The sequence below is a fragment of the Mustela nivalis genome (genome assembly GCF_964662115.1).
Source record: "Mustela nivalis genome assembly, chromosome: 3".
NCBI classification, from domain to species: domain Eukaryota; kingdom Metazoa; phylum Chordata; class Mammalia; order Carnivora; family Mustelidae; genus Mustela; species Mustela nivalis.
In genome coordinates this window covers 84,915,299-84,936,552 of record NC_139022.1, presented here as the reverse complement: position 1 = coordinate 84,936,552, position 21,254 = coordinate 84,915,299, and the positions used below count along the sequence as shown (strand labels likewise).

The 21,254-nt window shown below is 39.2% G+C and overlaps 2 protein-coding genes across 3 annotated transcripts in view; one reads left to right on the top strand and one right to left on the bottom strand.

The window, feature by feature from the left end:
• Window positions 1-6,262: 6,262 nt before the first annotated feature.
• Window positions 6,263-7,882, bottom strand: LOC309860679 (uncharacterized protein). The gene is made up of 2 exons (XM_082722995.1): window positions 7,173-7,882; window positions 6,263-6,421 (listed from the first exon to the last, which is right to left on the bottom strand). Exon 1 carries the CDS (start codon window positions 7,616-7,618, stop codon window positions 7,229-7,231), a length of 390 nt encoding a protein of 129 aa, XP_082579121.1. The 5' UTR covers window positions 7,619-7,882; the 3' UTR covers window positions 6,263-6,421; window positions 7,173-7,228.
• The window catches only part of SLC30A5 (solute carrier family 30 member 5), a 35,937-nt gene continuing 22,088 nt past the window's right edge, over window positions 7,406-21,254 (top strand). Inside the window, exons 1-4 of one of the 2 annotated variants that reach the window (XM_082722932.1) lie at window positions 7,406-7,819; window positions 16,247-16,369; window positions 17,547-17,613; window positions 19,070-19,155. In XM_082722932.1, coding sequence (XP_082579058.1) covers window positions 7,716-7,819; window positions 16,247-16,369; window positions 17,547-17,613; window positions 19,070-19,155 — 380 coding nt within the window. In that variant the 5' untranslated portion in view covers window positions 7,406-7,715. The remainder of the gene's footprint in view (window positions 7,820-16,246; window positions 16,370-17,546; window positions 17,614-19,069; window positions 19,156-21,254) is intronic. The other variant, XM_082722933.1, reaches the window with a different exon arrangement.

The window sequence follows — 21,254 nt, the reverse complement described above, 5'->3', positions numbered from 1 at the left end:
TTCATACCTTTCAATAGTTACTCTGAATGTAAATGGGCTAAATGGCCCAATCAAAAGACACAAGGTATCAGAATAGATTTTTTAAAAAAGACTCATCAATAAGCTGTCTTCAAGAAACTCATTTTAGGGCACCTGGGTGGCTCAGTGGGTTAAGCCGCTGCCTTCGACTCGGGTCATGATCTCAGGGTCCTGGGATCGAGTCCCACATTGGGCTCTCTGCTCAGCAGGGAGCCTGCTTCCTCCTCTCTCTCTCTGCTTGCCTCTCTACCTACTTGTGATCTCTCTCTGTCAAATAAATAAATTTTTTAAAAATCTTAATAAATAAATAAATAAATAAATAAAAATAGTTTTTAAAAAAAGAAACTCATTTTAGACACAAAGACACCTTCAGATTTAAAGTGAAGGGGTGGAAAACAATCTACCATGTTAATGGACATCAAAACAAAGCTAGGGTGGCAATCATTATAGCAGATCAATTATATTTTAAGCCAAAGACTATCATAAAAGATGAGGAAGGACACTATATCAAACTTAAAGGGTCTGTCCAATAAGCAGATCTAACAATTGTAAATATCTATGCCCCTAACACGGGAGCAACCAATTATATAAACCAATTAATAACAAAATCAAAGAAAGACATTGCCAATAATACAATAATAGCAGGGGACTTTAACACCCCCCTCACTGAAATGGATAGATCATCTAAGCAAAAGATCAACAAGGAAATAAAGGCTTTAAATGGCACATTGGACCAGATGGATATCACAAATATATCCAGAACATTCCATCCCAAAGCAACAGAACACACATTCATCTCTAGTGCACCTGGAACATTTTTCAGAATAGATTACAACCTGGGTCACAAACCAGGTCTCAACCGGTACCAAAAGACTGGGATCATTCCATGTATATTTTCAGACCACAGTGCTTTGAAGTTAAAACTCAATCACGAGAGGAAAGTTGGGAAGAACTCAAATATGTGAAGTCTAAAGAGCATCCTACTAAAGAATGAATGGGTCAACCAGGAAATTAAAGAATTTTTAAAATTTATGGAAACAAATGAAAATGAAAACACAACTGCTCAAAATCTTTTAGGATATAGCAAAGGTGGTCATAAGAGTAAAGTTTATAGCAACACAAGCCTTTCTCAAGAAACAAGAAAGGTCTCAAGTACACAATCTAACTCTACACCTAAAGGAGTGGGAGACAGAAGAGCAAATGAAGCCTAATCCCAGCAGTAAAAGAGAAATAATAAACATCAGAGCACAAATCAATGAAAAAGAAACCAAAAGAACAGTAGAACAAAACTGGGAGCTGGTTCTTTGAAAGAATTAGTAAGATTGATAAACCCCTGGCCAGACTTATAAAAACCAAAAGAAAAAGGACCCAAATTAATAAAGTCTCATGAATGAAAGAGGAGAGATCACAACCAATACCAAAGAAATACAAACAATTATAAGAACATATTATGAGCAACTATACACGAGCAAATTTGACAATCTGGAAGAAATAGATGCATTCCTAGAGACACATAAACTATCAAAACTGAGCCAGGAAGAAATAGAAATCCTCAACAGACCCACAACCAGTAAGGAGTTTGAAGCAGGCATCAAAAGTCCCCCAACAAACAAAACCTCAGGCCAGATGACCTCCCAGGGGAATCATACCAAACATTCAAAGAAGAATTAGTACCTATTCTCCTGAAACTGTTTCAAAAAATAGAAATGGAAGGAAAACTTCCAAACTCATTTTATGAGGCCAGCATTACCTTGATCCCAAAACCAGACAAAGACCCCATCAAAAAGAATTATAGACCAATATCCTTGATGAACACAGTACAAAAATTCTCACCAAAATATTAGCCAGTAGGATCCAACAGTACATTAAAAGGATTATTTACCACAACTAAGTGGGATTTAATCCTGGGCTGCAAGGTTGGTTCACCATCCACAAATCAATCAGTGTGATACAATACATTAATAAAAGAAACAACAAGAACCATATGATACTCTCAATAGATGCTGAAAAAGCATCTGACAAAGTGAAGCATCCTTTCCTGATCAAAACTCTTCACAATGTAGGCACAGAAGGTACATACCTCAATATGATCAAAGCCATCTATGAAAAACCCACAGTGAGTATCATTCTCAATGGCCAAAACCTGACAGCTTCTCCCCTAATATCAGGAACATGGCAGGGCTGTCCCCTTTCACCACTGCTATTCAACATAATACTAAAAGTGCTAGCCTTAGCAATCAGACAACAAAAAAATAAATAAATAAAGCCATCCAAATCGGCAAAGAAGAAGTCAAACTCTCCATCTTTGTAGATGATATGATGCATTCGGTAGAAAACCCCCCAAAGATGGGGCACCTGGGTGGCTCAATGGGTTAAAACCTCTGGCTTCGGCTCAGATCATGATCCCAGGGCCCTGGGATCGAGCCCTTCATTGGGCTCTCTGCTCAGCAGGGATCCTGCTTCTCTCTCTCTGCCTGCCTCTCTGCCTACTTGTGATCTCCATCTGTCAAATGAATAAATAAATAATCTTAAAAAAAAAAAAAGAAAGAAAGAAAAGAAAAGAAAACCCAAAAGATTCCACCCCAAAACTGCTAGAACTCAATACAGGAACTCAGAAAAGTATCAGGATATAAAATCAATGCTCAGAAATCAGTTGCATTTCTATATACAAACAGCAAGACAGAAGAAAGAGAAATTAAGAAGTTCATCCCATTTACAATTGCAGCCCAAACCGTAAGATACCTAAGAATGAATCTAATCAAAGAGGCAAAAATATCCAGTGGAAAAAAGACAGTCACTTCAACGAATGGTGTTGGGAAAATTGGACAGCCACATGCAGAAGAATGAAACTGGACCATTTTCTTACACCACACATGAAAATAGACTCAAAATGGATGAAAGACCTCAATGTGAGACAGGAATCCATCAAGATCCTTGAGGAGAATACAGGCAGCAACCTCTTCGACCTCAGCCGCAACTTCTTCCTAGAAACATCACCAAAGGCAAGGGAAACAAGGGCAAAAATGAAGTACTGGGACTTCATCAAGATCCAAAGCTTTTGCTAAGCAAAGGAAACAGTCAACAAAATCAAAAGACAACCCAAAGAATAGGAGAAGATATTCGCAAATGCCATATCAGATAAAGGACTAGTATCCAAAATCTATAAAGAACTTATCAAACTCAACACCCGAAGAATAAATAATCCAATCAAGAAACAGGCAGAAGACATGAACAGACATTTTGACAAAGATGACATCCAAATGGCCACAGACACATGAAAAAGTGCTCAACATCACTTGGCATCAGGGAAATTCAAATCAAAACCACAGCGAGATACCACCTCACACCAGTCAGAATGGCTAAAATTAGCCAGTCAGGAAACAACAGATATTGCTGAGGATTCAGAGAAAGGGGAACCCTCCCACTGTTGGTGGGAATGCAAGCTAGTGCAGCCACTCTGGAAAACAGTATGGAGGTTCCTCAAAAAGTTGAGAATAGAGGGGATCCTGGGTGGCTCAGTTGGTTGGGCAGTTGCCTTCAGCTCAGGTCATGATCCTGGAGTCCTGGGATCAAGTCCCACATTGGGTTCCCTGCTCAGCAAGGAAGCTGCTTCTCCTACTGACCTCTCCTGTCTCATGCTCTCTCTTTCTCTCATTCTCTCTCTATCAAATAAATAAATAAAATCTTTTTTTTTTTAAGTTGAAAATAGAGGTACCCTATAACATAGTAATCACACTACTGGGTATTCACCATAATGATACAAATGTGAGGATCTGAAGGGGGATGTGCACCTGAATATTTATAGCAGCGATGTCCACAATAACCAAACTATGGAAAGAACCTAGATGTCCATCGACAGATGAATGGATAAAGAAGATGTGGTGAGTATGTATATATATATACATATATACATATATATATGTGTGTGTGTGTGTGTGTATGTATATATATATACATACACATAATGGACTACTATGCAGCCACCAAAAAAACCAAAATCCTGCCATTTGCAACAACATGGATGGAACTAGAGATTATTATGCTAAGTGAAGTAAATCAATCAGAGAAAGACAATTATCATATGATCTCTTTGATATGAGGAATTTGAAAGGCAGGGTGGAGGGTCATGGGGGGAAGGGAGGAAAAAAATGAAACAAGATGGGGCCAGAGAGGGAGACAAACCATAAGAGATGCTTAATCTCAGGAAACAAACTTAAGGTTGCTGGTGGGTGTGGGGAATAGGGTGGCTGGGGGATAGATATTGGGAAGGTTATGTGCTATGATGAGTGCTGTGAAATGTGTAAGCCTGATGATTCACAGACCTGTATCCCTGAAGCAAATAATACATTATATGTTCATTTAAAAAAAAAAAAGAGGGGCACCTGGGTGGCTCAGTGGGTTAAGCCTCTGCCTTCAGTTCAGGTCATGATCTCAGGGTCCTGGGATCAAGCCCCGCATCAGGTTCTCTGCTTGCAGAGAGCCGGATTTCCCTTCTCTCTCTTTGCCTACCTCTCAGCCTACTTGTGATTTGTCTGTCAAATAAATAAATAAAATCTTAAAAAAAAAAACAAAAAAGAAAGAAAGAAATGTCCTAGTGCTTAGTAGAGCCTCTCTGAAGATATTTCCCGTTGTTGCTCCTTCCAGCTGACTGAAAGTTAAATTGCGAGAAAATGATTCATTTCCATATTCGTCACCCTCTGCAAGTGAGTCAAATCCAGATTAAAAAATAAAAGCTGGGATGGAGGGACACCTGTTTGGTTCAGTAAACTGAGCATTCAACTCTTGATTTTGGCTCAGATCCTGATCTCAAGGTTATGGGATTGAGCCCCATCTTGGGTTCTGTGCTCAGCCTGGAATCTGCTTGAATTCTCTCTCTCTCTCCCTCTCTCTCTGTCCCTCCCAGCTGCTCACACCCTCTAAATAAATGAATAAATAAAATTAAATCTTAAAAAAAAAAAACAGGGATGGAGGAGAAGTCTCAGCCAGCCCAGGCTAGCATGAGCCTTCCTGCCAAAGAGCAGATGGCCCACATGGTCAGGGGATTGGTTACATAAAAAAAGACTGAGAAAATAAGTCAATATATTGAGAATAATGTGAATCATGTTCCTCAGTCCCAGGGAAGAGCGGTACAAATATAGAAGGGAAAAAGTCTTAGATAAAACATCTAAGGTTGAATTGTAATTGGATGTATCAATGTGAATTCCTGGTTGATTCAAGTTTGTCTTAAGAGTAATGGAAAGCCACTGCGGGACTACAGGGTGAAGTACACTGGGATAAGCAGTTCATTGTAAGATGTACATTTAGAGGCACCTGGGTGGCTCAGTTGGTGAAGTTCCAACTCTTGATCTCAGCTCAGGTCTTGACTTGATCTTCTGCTCGGGTCATATATTTAAGCCCTACATTGGACTCCACACTGGGCATGGAGCCTACTGAAAAAAAATTGCATTTGGAAAATGTTATGATTATTGTGGCAAAATGTGGAAAACTGACTGAAGAAGGAAAAGAGCAAAATTGCAAAAGCAGTAACGGTTTACCAAAGTGGCTAAAGCAAAAGTTGAACTTGATGGTGGTAATAGAGATGGTAAAATTTGGATTGATTGAAGAAATATTGAAAAGATAGAAAATGACATGACTTGGTGGTAGGGAAATGTATAAGATGATAGCTAAGCTTTTAGTTTGCTAAGCTGAACAAATAGCACCATCCAATGAGGTAGGAATCATTAGAAGAGAATTAGGCTTAACTGACTTTTAAACACAAAGAATTTGAGCTTCCTTTGAGACAACAGAATGTGGATTTCTGGAAACCAAGGAAAGGGAAGGAGAGAGAGGGGCTCCTGGATGGCTCAGTTGGTTAGGTGTCCAACTCTTGACTTCTGCTCAGGTCATAACCTTGGGGTCATGGGATGAAGTCGTGTTGGGTTTTGCACTGAGTGGGGAGTCGGCCTGAGATTCTCCCTCTCCCTCAGCCCTTTTTGCACTGTCTCGAAGAGGAAGAATAAGGAGGAGGAGGAGAAGAGGAAGAAGCAGAAGAAGAAGGAGAAGAAGAATGAAGTTCAACTATGTTGAAAGCTTTAGAGAGTGAGGTAGTTGTATATGGCTGAAAAATATCCATGAGGGAACTGCTTCAGAGGACTGATAGATGGAAAAGCCAAGGCTGGCATGGGCTGAGAAGCAAGTAGGCAGAAAAAAAATAGAGGCTCTTCTCCTCCCACTACAAAAAACAACAACAACAACAACAAAACACTGTAGGAAATGTACTTATATTGGCCTAAAAGAAAATGAAATAATTCTAACCAAATCAGAAATATCAAGTGAGTTCAAGCTCCACTTGGAATGAAGTTAATTTCAATCCATAGGTGTCATGATACTTAGTCTTCTGGGCTCCAAAAAAATGAAACATGCTCTAGAAAACACAATATACAATAGTTACTCATTACCCTGCCATTCTGATTGAAAAATAAGAATTCTACAAAAAAAAATTAGTACAAAAAAGTCACTCAGAGTCCTTTAGCCTTCAAAGGTCATGCCTTGCTCTGTGTTTGACACATAAGATGTGTTGTCCCACAATACTTTTCTCCCATATCCAAAACCTTATCCAAACTTCAGATCACAGCCTGTCAGAGAGTCATACCACACCTTACTTGGAAAACCTTAGCATTTGTGCCTTTAACCTGTAATTTTGCCAACCAGGCCTTGCTCTCAAATTAATAAATATTTTCACAATAGATTATGAAACCTCAGCAGGCACAGGCAGTGATTTCTCAATCTTTTATATGTTACTAAGACGTTTTATGTATATTCAAATTAAGTAGAATATTGTAAACTGCTCCAAACTCCATTTCTATCTCCTAGTCCTCAATTTCTCTATGAGTAATAATAACTAACATTCATTGATTACTATGTACAATTCACTATTCTAGACATTTTCCACGTAACACAAATAATCCTCCCAACAACTCTGTAATATAAATATTTCAATTCCTATTTTACAAATTTAAAAATTGAGGTACAGAAAGGCCAGTGAACAATTATTAAGTGGCAGAGTTGGGATTCACACAAATACAGTAAAAAGAGCCCACGTTCCTAAATTTTTACCAACAGAAAAATAACCCTAATACGGCCTGGTCCTACCTGGACAAGTTTTACTGACATACCAGAGTTAAGTAGCATAGTTTAGCAGCAGGATTTCATAAAAGATACTCTTGTCCACTCAATCACACGTTGTCCATTTTCCCTGCCCTCTTCCGCTGTTTTCCTGACGGCCCAGAGGTGGCGCTGCAGGGACAGGTAAGCGCAGAGGCAGAGTGGATGGGAGGGGCTGATCCGTCACCCGGCGGTAGGCGGAACCTAAAGAAGGGCAAAAGAAAGCGAGTGTTCGGTTGTGCGCAGGCGCAAGGCTGGACACACCCCCCAGGAGTGAGGGCTGCTGGGCCTGATGACGTGGCCTGGCAACGTCCGCTCCGGTGCGCCTCCAGGGAACCCGGCGCCGCTGGAACTGCCCGCGGCCTAGTCCCGACGCGCGTGTGCTTGTGAGCCAGAGCCGGGTACAGCGGCGGCGGCGGCGGTCGGGCCTGCGGGGACACGACGGGGCCGCTGCCATGGGGGAGTGACGCGCCTGCGCCCGCTGTTCCGCGGCAGCGGCGAGACATGAGGAAACCCCGCGGCGGGGGCAGCGGCGGCGGCTCCTGAGCCCCGGAATGGAGGAGAAATTCGGAGGGGAGGTGCTAGCCGGCCCCGGCGGCGGCGGCGGTGGCGGCGGCGGCGGCGGCGGCCTTGGGCCCGTGGACGTGCCCAGCGCTCGGTAAGAGACGGACGCGGCTCGCGCCTCCGGAGCGCCTCTCTCCCGCGCCTGCGTTCGCTGGCTCGCTCACTCGCGCACCCGGACGCGCGCGGGCACCCGCGTCGCTCCCGTCCCGCTGACAGCGCGGAACGCCCTCAGCCCAGCACGCGTCCCACAGGGGTCCGTCCCGTCCCGGCGCTGCCCGCGCCTGCGGCTTTCATTGGCTCCCCCGTTGCCCGCTGCAGAATGAAAGCTCTAAAGCCCCGGGAGGTTCCGCTTGAGTTTCTGGTTTCCGAGGCACACCGTTAATCTTCCCTCTGCCGGCCGGTTCACGGGAGGGGTTTTTCTGGTCTGTGACAACCCTTTCCGTTGGCTCTTTCTCCCTGAAATAGTAGTTTAGTGACTAGTTAACCTTTCTGACGTCTCCCTGCGTAAGTGAGGGGAAGGTGTCACCAGCTTCAGGCGAAGAAAGCAAAGTACAAACGGATGAACTTCGACATTCAGGTTAACCCCGCGCATCAAAAATGCAGCCCGTCATCTAACTTTTTTTTCCTTGGCTTATTTTATTTTATTATTAAATGAGAAATGTGTGCTCATTGTTAAAAACAAACGCAAACGCTACAAAAATTCGTAGAATAAAAAGCGAAAATTCCTCTTTACACTGCCTCCTTCGTATGTTCCCACAAACCTCCCAGAGGTGAGTACAGTAACCACTTTCGAGCGTGTCCTTGAGCTGTCTTAAGTTGTGAGGTAGTGTCAAAGAGGCATAAAATACTGTCCAACGGTGTTGTTGGAATTTGGTATTCATTGTCTTCATTTTTAATGAGGTTCAGTTTTTTTTCGTTCTTCAGTACTTTTTTTCAGATTTAAAGTTTGCTTTGATAAATTCTTTGGAACTGTAGAAATAGCATTGCAATATAATTTTTTTAGTGGAAAATAACATTTAAAATGCTGGGACAGAACTTAGGTCAACTGCATTTTTGTAGTTTAAGTTTAGTTTTCTAATCTCTTATAAATAACAGCATATCAGATACTGTTTACTGAGGTATGACAAGTAAATGCAGTAGGCGACTCATCTAGATTTTGGTAGCAGAGGGGGACAAATGCTGTAAAGGACAATAATAGGTCTGTTAACAAAACTGGACTAGGGTGGTAAAGTATCATAACCATGTTAAATTTTCTGAAGTTGATAACTTTTCTGATTTTATAAGAAAATGTACATATTCTTAGGAAATCAAGTATTTAGAAGTACAATATAAGTAACTTATTTTTAGTTGAGGAAGAAAAAGCCTGTATTTAGAGAGATAATACGGCAAATGAGACATGTAACAATGAGGGAATCCAGGTAAAGGGCATACTATTCTTGCCACTTTTCTGTAAACTGGAAATTATGTTTAAACAAACAGTTTAAAGTTACTGTTTATTCAAGAGATTATTGTCTTAGGTAGATGGGGCAAAGAGTCTTTTGCTATCCTGTTGTATTGCTTAGCAGAACTGCCCTTCTATTGTAGCTCATTGCAGAATCGAATTCAACTCAGGAGTGGTGAATTTTTAGTAGATTACAAATTGCACGAATTTTCCTTTGTGTAGACTAATCAAATACTAGTTAAAATCTGCAACAAAAACTAGTTTAAAAATCCTTTAATTGTGGCTATTTTTGTGCCTGAATTCACTAATAAAGAATTGTTTCAAATGTTTCTATCTGGCTTCTGTAAGACTTCTTTTTTTTTTTTTTTTAAGATTTTATTTATTTGTCAGAGAGAGCCAGCGAGAGCAAGCACAGGCAGACAGAGTGGAAGGCAGAGTCAGACGGAGAAGCAGGCTCCCTGCAGAGCAAGGAGCCCGATATGGGACTCGATCCCAGGACGCTGGGATCATGACCTGAGCCGAAGGCAGCTGCTTAACCAACTGAGCCACCCAGGCGTCCCAAGACCTCTTTGCAGGAAAGAGGGTTACAGTCAACATTTGTTGAACAACTGTGTTCGATTTGCTTTGAGTGTAGCATCTCACTTAGTACTTACAACAGTGCTGTAGACTACCTAACACACCCTTGTTTCACAGATCAAGAAACTGAGACAAAGAAAAACGTTTATTTTCCCAACTAGTAAGTAGGAGTCCCTTATCCTGAACCCCATTCATTTCACACACTGTGTATTATTTGCTGGAGAACCATGATCTGCTGCAGTGGGCAAAGCTAAGAAGCACATTTAAACCCAAACCGAAATTTCAGTAATTTCAGGTTTAGAGAACCAGAGATTTTTGTACTCTTTCACATAAAAGACCAATGATAACGTTTAATGAAACTAGTTGATGGCAAATAATGATTCATCAGTTGGGTAGGTAGAATGTATCTCCCTGAGTCCCCCAGAGTCAGTGAGTGACTCAAGGGCCACTGCCCCTGTTGAAGAGCATTTCTCTCCTAAACACTCTCCCCCATCTTTCCCTCTTAGTAAATGAAGCTGTTCACTGTTTTCCTGCACAATATGAACTGCAGATATCTACTTACTAGTATGTGGTTATTTAGCCTTATCTAGTGTTTGATCTGTAGCCCAAGAGGAAGACCTTACTAATGAGGCTTTAAAAATCAGAGAGTCCAGAGGTTCCTGGGTGGCTCAGTCCATTAAGCAAGTCTGCCTTCAGCTAGGTCCTGTTCTCAGGGTCTTGGGATTGAGCCTCAAATCAGGCTCCCTTCCCAGCGGAGAGCCTGCTTCTCCCTCTCCCACTATTGCTCCCCATGCTTGTCCTTTCTCTCTTTCTGTCTCTCTCTCAAATAAATAAGTAAAATCTTTTTTTAAAAAATTAATGTTTTAGGACCACCAGGGTGGCTCAGTGGGTTAAAGCCTCTGCCTTCGGCCCAGGTCATGATCCCTGGGTCCTGGGATCCGAGCCCCACATGGGGCTCTCTGCTCAGCAGGGAACCTGCTTCCTCCTCTCTCTCTGCCTGCCTCTCTTCCTACTTGTGATCTCTGTCAAATAAATAAAATCTTTTTAAAAAATTAATGTTTTATAGGGGCGCCTGGGTGGCTCAGTGGGTTAAGCCTCTGCCTTCGGCTCAGGTCATGATCTCAGGATCCTGGGATCAAGCCCCGCATCAGGCTCTCTGCTCAGAGAGCCTGCTTCCTCCTCTCTCCTCCTGCTTTCTCCTCTCTCTCTGCCTACTTGTGATCTCTCTTTCTCTGTCAATAAATAAAATATTAAAAAAAAATTAATGTTTTATAAATAAATTAAAAATAAAAATCAGAGTCCAACTTTTAACTAAATGTTAAAATAATTTTCCTGAAAAAAAAATTTTCCTGATTTAATAATGGTAGCAAAAATCTGGAACATATATTACATGAAAAGTCATATAACTATCAACATATGTATATGATTTAAATATGTGAATATATGAAATATGCATATTTCATACATGAAGATGCAAGGGAAAAGGTTTGAAAGGATGACTGCTTGGTCACCTGTGAGGAGAAAATTAGGAATGATTTTATCTACAACTTTAATAACAAGCAGCTACTCAGAAATTACTTTTATAATCTTTATATTTTAAAAATTAAAAAAGGAATAAAGAAAATTGCTGTCAGATCATAATGGTAATGTTATCAAGAAGTATTTTACTTAGGGGCACGTGGATGGCACAGTCAGTTGAGCGCCCAGCTCTTGGTTTCAGATCACATAGTGATCTCAGGGTCATGAGATCACTCAGCATTTCGGGCTCCAGGTTCTGAGAGTCTCTCTCCCTCTGCCACTCCCACTCATGTTCTCTCTCAAATTAATGTTCCTTATTACTAAATCTTGCCTTTGAAGTGCCAAATTTTTAAAGTTTAATTAATATTTCAAACGGAAATTACTTAGAAATTGGGCACCTGGGTGGCTCAGTCAGTTAAGCGTCTGCCTTTGGCTCTGATCATGATCCCAGGTGGGATCAAACCCCCACTGCCCTCCCTCCGCCCTCAGCAGGGAGCCTGCTTCTGCTTGTGCACTTGCACCCAGGCTCTCTCTCTGTCAAATAAATAAATAAAATCTTTTTTTAAAAGAAGAATTTCACATGTTGTCCTATCTTTTTAAAACAAATATATTAAATAAAATTTACCTTTTCCTTGCTCTCTGGTCATTCTGACCATCATCTGGTTAGCTGACCTTACATACAGTCATTCATTCAAAGGCTTGTTCCTAGTACTAGTATTTTGCATATGCTACTCTCTGCTCCGCTTTCTTGTTAGTCTTTATTTTTTTAAGTATGCTCCACACCCAGCATGGAGCCCAATGCGTGACTTGAACTCATGACCCTGAGGTTGAGACCTGAGCTGAGATCAAGTGTCAGATGCTTAACCAACTGGGCCACCCAGGTACTCCAAATTCCTACGTAGTCTTTAATATACACTGAGACGTCCCGAACTCTAAAGATGGACCTTTGCTTACCAAGTTAGAGTTAGTTGCTTCCAGTATTCTTTTAAAACTGTATTACATATTAGGTCACATAAATACTTGTTTGGTTGCCTGTCCTCCTTAGGCCTCAGACTCCTTGCAGACTGGGTCTGTATTACACATTAAGTGTCGCAGATAGCTCCTAGAAATATGTTTATAGTTGTAAGTAACCTAACGAAGAGAACTTTAAACAAATAAGGAGATATTCTCACAGAAAAGAAACCAGACATTGTAGATATTTGGTCAGCACCTAAGTGATACCATCTAGGACCCAGATTCCTTGTCTTTACTCTGCCATCCTACCCGTATTGGCTTTCATATTCAGGCTTGTTATAAGATGGATAAGTCTTATAGATAATGTTAACATTTTGATAACATTTTTTAGATAAAGGTCCTCCCCTGAAGGCAGAAAGAAGACAAGTATTTCCAACTGCATCTTCTCTTTTGATCAGGAAGAGGGAAGGCTATGCTAGAAGCCACCGTGTCAGTCTTCCCTTAGGTCTCATTGGCCATGTATAGCATTTGTCATACAGTAAGTGTGCAAAGAATATTTGAAGAATGGCTGTATAGCCCCATGGAGAATATACAAGGCTCTTTGCTGACATTGAGAATTCCTGGACTGCTGTGATTTTTTAATATACTTCTGTTTTTCCTGGTCTTTGTTTTTTCCCTCCCTGTCTTGACTTTATTGTTCTTTGTGTCCTTGCTTCTATCCTCCTGCCTTATTATTACACCTAATTAAAAGCTTAAGGAGTAAAGCCCCTGAGGTTTTGAGTGTTGCTATTTGATTTCTTTCTTTTCTTTCATTCTGAGTCTGTAGCTCAGTTGCTGATTATTCAGATTGACAGAAGCTTGGTTGCCACTTAATGTACTGTATTATTGCATTATATATGTTACTGTATGAGATATCACCATATCACAAAGTATAGTTGTAGAATTAACATTCTTTTTTTTATATATATATACATTTGCTGAGTACATATAATGCTGGTCTCTGTGTTGGGAACTAATAAACAACAGATTTCTAGCTCAACTTTTATTTTCATTGGCTAATTTTGAATTGCTACACTGACTAGAATATTTAATTAGTATTAATATAGTTAATATGCTCAGTGTACCGAAGTCTATGTGACTTTTTTCTCTAGCTTAAATGGTCCAAAATATAAATAAATCTTAGGTTTTAATATGCTTTTTTTCTTCCATATTTAAAGATGATTTTACTGTTAGCGCAGAACACCTGGACAGTTGCTAGAGACTTGGTAGATTTCCCTTGTTCTTTTTTTTTTTTTTTTTAAGATTTTATTTATTTATTTGACAGAGATCACAAGTAGGCAGAGAGGCAGGCAGAGAGAGAGGAGGAAGCAGGCTCCCCGCCGGGCAGAGAGCCCGATGCGGGGCTCTATCCCAGGACCTCGGGATCATGACCTGAGCCGAAGGCAGAGGCTTTAACCCACTGAGTCACCCAGGCACCCCAGATTTCCCTTGTTTTACTGTGTTTTTAGCCAGTCTGCAGAGAGTCCAAAAACAAAATACACCTGATTTTTTGTTGCTATTATAGCCATAACTTTAAATTTATTATTTTTTGCCATATTCCTTTTTTCATTGAGATAAAATTTACCTATAATAAAATGCATAGATTTTAAAGGTACAAGTTTGCATTTTTCACAAATGTGTATACCTATGTAACTTTCAGCATAGTCAAGCTATAGAACAATTTTTTTTAAAGATTTATGTATTTAGAGAGAGCGAGCATGCTCAGGGGGTGGGACATAGAGGGAGAGAAAGAATCTTGCACCGACTGCCTGCTGAGCACGGAGCCTGACGCCTAACATAGGCTTGATCCCATGACCCTAATATCATGACCCCAGCCAAAATCGAGTCAGGCACTTAAACAACTGACCCACTCAGGTGCCCCAAGCTATAAAACTTTTTTGTCATCCCAGAAAATATGCTTGATCTTTGAAACATATTTGAATGTTCAACAAATGAGTTTAATAGGAATTTCTTTAAGGTGCTTTAGGATGTGACGTACACGTTATTCCACAATAACATTTTTATTAGCTTTTGGGTGATTAATTATCACATAGTTAAAATCTCCAGACTACACTGTAAAACGCCCCCCAGATGGTGTTCATAATAAGAAAAAGCACTTTGGTCAAATCTTCTTTTTTTTAATTTACTATAATATTATCTGGACTAAAACAGAAAATGAGCCATCTTGGATGGTAAAGATACTGAGATTCATTCTTTGAAGAACTGAAATTTATTTTAATAATTGCATCAAAATCTTCCTAAAATGTGTTTTTTGTGCCTTATTAATCAAATTACTGTATGTTTACAGTAATATAGGTTAGCTCTTGTTAATTCAGTGCCATCTTACTGGGTTATACATACTCATCAGTTTTTATATTATACCTTGATATCCCCATTGTATGCCAAATTATTTTAACTTTGAACGACTTCGGTTTCTTTTAAACTTCTGGGTTTGTTTTTGTATTTTTTCTTCCACTGATAGAGACTTCTTATCCCAGTCAGTATGCCAGACGTGGATATCCTTCACACATCGTGTTTTGTTTTGTTTTCCCTTACACCTCCTTTTTAGTATAGTAACACCTGTTTGATGTAAACTTAAGAAGTCATGTACTTGAGTGGCTTGCACAAGATGTCCTATTAGGGTGAGGGAAAAAATACTAAGGATTTCACCACTTTTTATCTCATTCTTTTTAATTTCTAATTTGTGTATGTTTTATAATGTATATAACATCAGTACAGTAATACACTTTTACAACATAGAGATTAGTAGTGGGTTTCATGTGCAAAATTTTTTTTTTTACTGCTTGAGAGTAGATGATCAAAGATTACTGCTACTACTAGGCTAGAAGACTGAAGTAATTTCTTCCCTAATTTCAGGTTTTCTTTCAGGAGCTCTTTTTTTCTTCCTTTTTATGGCAGCGTAATTTTTTCATGCATTCAGTATTCTTATGTCTGAGAGAATGTTATTTATAGTTCTTTTTGTTTTCTGCTGCTGTTACCTATGATCCCTTTATCTTTTGGGTTTGTTGTTGACTTTGATTGGTCCCTCCTAAGCTTATCTTAAAAGGGGCTTAAAAGATTGATTATCTATGTTTGCCATTCATATTTGAGGGAGCCCTAAAAAACTAATTAGAACACCTGGTGGGGCTTGTCCCTAGTGGATCCCTAAGAGGGTTCTGCTGAGAGATTGCAGCCTGGCTGTTAGGATATTAGAGGTAAAAGACGAAAAAGAGGTCGGGTGGAGTTAAGAAGGAAAGGAACTTTTAATTTCCATGATTTTATTCTAGCACCTCACCCCTCATCTCTGCTTTGCCTTATGTCTAGACCTCTCCAGAGACTAAGCCTCATGTGTCCTGTCATGATTGAGGAGAGCTAGTTGCCTGGCTATGATGGGTAGGAATGTGGGGATCCAGCTACCTGGAGGACTTGTTGAAGCTGCTTCTCTTTTCAGCTCCCCAGGCCTTTCTGAGGTGCTTCAGATTCCTGAGCTTTTACACGGCTCTGTAGGGCAGGTTGCTTAACTTTTCAACCATGACTCTCACTGCACTCATATAGCAAAGCAGAGGAGGGGCAAACCTAAGGCATTTACCTTTCCTCTCTTACTTCTTACATTGTGCTCTTCTAGTTTCATCGCAGAAAGAGTTTGATGTCTCTTTTTATTCTCTTTGTTTGAAGTAACTGTTAAGTTTTAAAAGGCAGATTAGAAAGTAATCTGGGCAACACAATTAGCCAAGAACATATTTATTTTTAGTTTGGGCCCCCCCCCCTTTTTTTAGCAGATTGTGTCTGTTAAAAAAGAATCTGGAAGTATATGTACCAAGATATTATTAGTTGTTATGTGGATGGGGAGTTGTTTGGTTTTTTTTGTTTGTTTCATTTATTTTAATGAGTATTTGTGGTTTTTATAATAATCCCTAGTGTATAATGAGGAAAAAAAATTACAGAGTTGTGATTTTAATGATACTGAAACTTGTTTCTGCTTTTACTTTTCAGATTAACAAAATATATTGTGTTACTATGTTTCACTAAATTTTTGAAGGCTGTGGGACTTTTTGAATCATACGATCTCCTAAAAACAGTTCACATAGTTCAATTCATTTTTATATTAAAACTTGGGTGAGTGTCTATAGTTCTTTTTTCCTTAATGTTTTATTTATTTGAAACTCTTGTTTTAACTGATTATCTCTAGGAAATTTTAGATAAAGTATTTTGTGCTTTTTATTCCTCTTTACACAGTTATGATTAAGTTTTCAAAAAAATAAAATACCTAAGGTTAGAGGTACAAAGAGAATGACTGTTTTTTTTTGAAGACTGTTATACTATAATAGCTTCCCAAAACTCGACTTGTGCTATAGTTTGTGTTAAAGAGGTTTTTGCACGTTTCTTTCAATGTTCAGCTTAATAGAGGTTTGCTGAATTTTCATGTCTGTTTCAGCATTCAGGATTTCACATCATTTATCCTCTGAAGAGCTCCACTGTACACCCCTGGGAGAATAAGAGTGAAGAAGGCAGATAATTTCTTAGTATTTTCATAAAAATGGTTTTGACCCCACAGGCTTCTGAAGAGTCTCCAGGCCCTAGGGATTCCCAGACCATACCACTGGTGTAGGTCAGCCTTCCAGCAGGCATAGAATGTAACCTGAGACTTGTTCTGGCACAGATGTTCCTTATTTTCTAAGTTTAACTATGCTGGGCTTTGTTCACAGTATGCTCCCTTCACAGTACAGGCTCCTCATATAAAATAAGTTTTACATTATTATGCACATAGTAAGAAATTCTTTCTGAATAAAGTTTCTTTGGACCTTGAGCTTGATGGTGACCACTCTCTGTAAATAAAAATCCATTAAGACTACAGGAAGTTAATTTAATTACTAAAATTAAGTGACCATTTTGGGCATTTGAAAGGTGAGGGCATTCTTCATTTCTGTTATTTCTAGACTGTTACTAAGTTTTGGAGAAGATAGGTTGGGTTTTTTTGTTTTGTTTTGTTTTGTTTTTTCGTATTTCAAAATATGAAAAAATATTGAGACTCCTTTCTTTTGTGGCTAGTGAACTGATTCTGAAGGCAATTACAAAATAAGAGTTCTCCAGATATTGCAGTGAAAGCCTTAGTATTATTAAGCCTTATTATTAGAAATATTGTTCTCCAGTATAATTTTTTAGAGGGTAACATATCTTTCAAGTTGTAGTATATTTATTTAAAGTGAGAATCTTTACTTAACATCATACTTTATATATAAGATAAATATTAATATACTAATATTTATATTATATAATGTTTCCTTATTCACAGGACTGCATTTTTTATGGTTTTGTGTCAAAAGCCATTTTCTTCTGGAAAAAGTATTACCAAACACCAGGTGAGTTTTTGCCACAGTCCTTTTTTCCTAGCACCTTCCTAGACATTGGGCCAGGAGAAATGCTCTTTCGTTGATCAGATTACTTAAATGATTTAAGTACACAGCAGAACATTTCCAGAGTTAAGTTGCTCTTGACTTGCCTTTTAGTATCAAGTCTTCAAGAGTAAACTGTAAAGTATTAAGATAACAGAATGTTTAAAAATGGAGAAGAGAGTAGAAAAATTTTAAGGTATAAAGTAATTTTTTTTTAAATGCAAGACTTTATTCTAAAGATTTCTGAATGAGATGTGGAGACATGGCCCAAAGCCTAGGACATATGTCATTAGGAGGCAGATAAACCATAGAGGTTAAGAATGAAGCCTCTGGAGTCAGCCAGATTTCATGTTGTGTTTGTCCTCTTTTCGAACTCTTACTTGGAGCAAGTTTCTTAATTTTTCTCTACCTCAATTTTCTTACCTGTAAAATGGAGTTAATAATACCTTTTAATGGAACTGTGAGGAATAAATTAATTAATACATATAAAGTTCTTGAAATAGTGCCTGGCATATAGTCAGCAAATAATACGTATTAGCTGTCACCCTTATCATCATCATTATTTTCTTTAGGCACCTGAGGTTCAGGATGCATACCAGAAATCTCCTGCATTCTGTATTGTCATCTCATATTATTACCTCTTTGGACAATAGTTAGACCCTACTACATGTTTACTTTGTGCAACAACTTAGAGTCCTGTGCCATGACTTTTTATTAGAATGACAAATTTATGTACCTCTGTTTTAGAGACCATGCATGTTTTGAAAAACAGGATTAATATTTTAATGCCCATCATAACTTTTTTCCCTCTTTTCAAGTAATTCAACCTCCGAATATCTGGTGGAAAAGAATTTAAAGACTAAAACATTACATGTTCTAGCAAACTAGTGAGAAACTAATGAAAAAAACCCACAAATTTGTATTTTATAGAAAAAGATCTCAAGATCTAAGAACAGACAAGAACATAGAAAATGGAAAACACAGTGCTGTCTTACAAATCTAGATTTAGTCAAGGGATCTTAACATTTTCTGTTTCAGTTCAAAATATGTGATTATTTTTAAAAATGTAATTATTGGGGTGCCTGGGTGGCTTAGTTGTTAACCATCTGCCTTCAGCTCAGGTTATGATCCCAGGGTCCTGGGCTCAAGCCCCTCATTGGGCTCCCTGCGCAGCAGGAAGCCTGCTTCTCCCTCTTCCATTCCCCCTGCTTGTGTTCCCTCTCTTGCTCTGTCTCTCTCTGTCAAATAAATAAAAATCTTCATTAAAAAAAATTAAAAAATAAAAATAAAAATGTAATTATTTAGCCTTTAAAATATTTAAGTGCTACCATTATTTTCTTTCCTTGTATATTTTATTTAAGATTTTGAGATACTAGCAAAATATATATGACTAAAATTTTTAACTTTTTATTTCCATTCATAGTGGATCAAAATATTTAAACATGCAGTTGCTGGGTGTATCATTTCACTCTTGTGGTTTTTTGGCCTCACTCTTTGTGGACCACTAAGGTAAATAAAAAATGCATATTTTGAATGTTTATTGGTTTTTCTTAATTTTTAATATTAGTTTTATTCCATTATATTTTATGTCAGGTATTTTAAGTTATATATAAATGCTTCTCTTACTCCTATAGCATTGGTTACAACTCAATATTTATACATGGGGCGTTGCTGACAGAACCTGTTTAATATGTGGACTATCTTTTGGTGAACACTGTAAATGTACTGTTCATGTTCTGTTGTGATATTATACTAGTTAAGAGTCCAAACAGTTTCAGAAAATTTTTAACATAGGTGATTTTTTATCATCCATTGGTGATCCCTTCTAGCACATGATTTTAGAAACTTAAAGGTCTGAAATGGTAAATGAAATCAATCAGTAGGAAAATCTTTGGGGCACCTGGGTGGCTCAGTCAGTTATGTGTCTGCCTTTGGGTCAGATCATGATGCCAGGGTCCTAGGATCAAGCCCCGCGTCAGGCTCTCTGCTTACTTGGGAGCCTGCTTCTCCAACTCCCTATGCCTGCTGCTCTGCATGCTTGTGCGTATGCTTTCTCTAAAATAAATAAATAAAATCTTTAAAAAATCTGGGGATGCCTGGGTGGCTCAGTTGGTTAAGTGTCTTCCTTCAGCTCAGGTCATGATCTCAGGGTCCTGAGATCAAGTCCCACATTGGGCTACTGGCTCAGCAGGTAGTCTGCTTCTCACTCTACCCTTCCCCCTTGCTTGTGATCTCACTCTTTCTTTTTCTCTCTCTCTCTCTCAAATAAATAAAATCCTTTCTTAAAAAATTTCTTTTCCATTAAATTATATTTTGTTCTGTATGTTATTAAATCACTGACTATCCCTGTGTGTTAGGTAGGGAAGAAAGGTGGAATATTGTTAAATTTTTATTTGACTTCTCATTTATACTTATATTTCCTGCTTACGACCTGTCACTACCACCAGCTTCTCTGCCGACACTGCCCCTCTTGTTCTTTTATGAAAACCATCAGGGGCCCGTGGGTTTTCAGCTCAAGCCATGATCTCAGGCTCCTGAGATTAAGCACTGCACTGGGCTCTGTGCTTAACATGGAGTCTGCTTGTCCCTCTCCCTCTGTTCCTTCCCCTGCTTTTGCACTCTCTCTCTCTTAAATTAATTAATTAAATTTAATTTAATAAGCAAAAGCAGCCATCATGCTGGGGTCCTTAGGTGGCTCAGTCAGTTAAGTGTCCAACTCTTGATTTTGGCTCAGGTCATGAGATTGAGCCCTTATCAGCCCTCAACCAGTTAAACATCTAACTCTGTTTTGGGGCTGGTCATGATCTCATGGGTAGTAGGATTGAGCCCCACATTGGACTTCCTCTGTCCCTCCCTCTTTCTCTAAAAAAACAAAAGACAAAAAAAAGTCAGGATGTCTTCTTGAGTTTCCCTCTGTCCCTCCCTGTAGCACTCCTTTTGGTCACTCCTCTCTCTCTCTCTCAAATAAATAAATAAATCTTCAAAAAATAATAAAGGGAACCTTCATGTATCTAGCACCCAGCCCCCAAAATAAGCCCCCAATACCTTTGAAACCCTATGTGCCACTCCTGACTGTGTCCCCATCTCCCCCTACCCTTGGGTGCAATCAGCATCTTAAGTTTTGTTTTTCTTTATTTTTTAAGATTTTATTTATTTGACAGAGAGAGGAACAACCAGAGAGGGAACACAAGCAGGGGAGAGTGGGAGAGGGAGAAGCAGGCTTCCTGCTGAGCAGAAGACCCAACTCTTTGTAGCTCGATCCCAGGACCCCCAGCATCATGACCTGAGCTGAAGGCAGATGCTTCATGACTGAGCCCCCCCAGGCACCCCTTAAGTTTTGCTTTTCATTTTCTTCGTTTTCTATATAGTTTTTCACATATGTATCTTTTTTCACGTTTAACTTTGCAAGTTGTTTACTTTGTATGAGTAGAATTCCATTGCATGCATGTTCTACAGCGTACTTTTCCTACTTATTTATTTATTTTTAAGATTTTTTTTTTTTGACAGAGAGATCACAAGTAGGCAGAGAGGCAGACAGAGAGAGAGGGGGATCACAAGAGGCAGAGAGGCCGAGCAGAGAGCCCGATGTGGGGCTCGATCCCAGGACC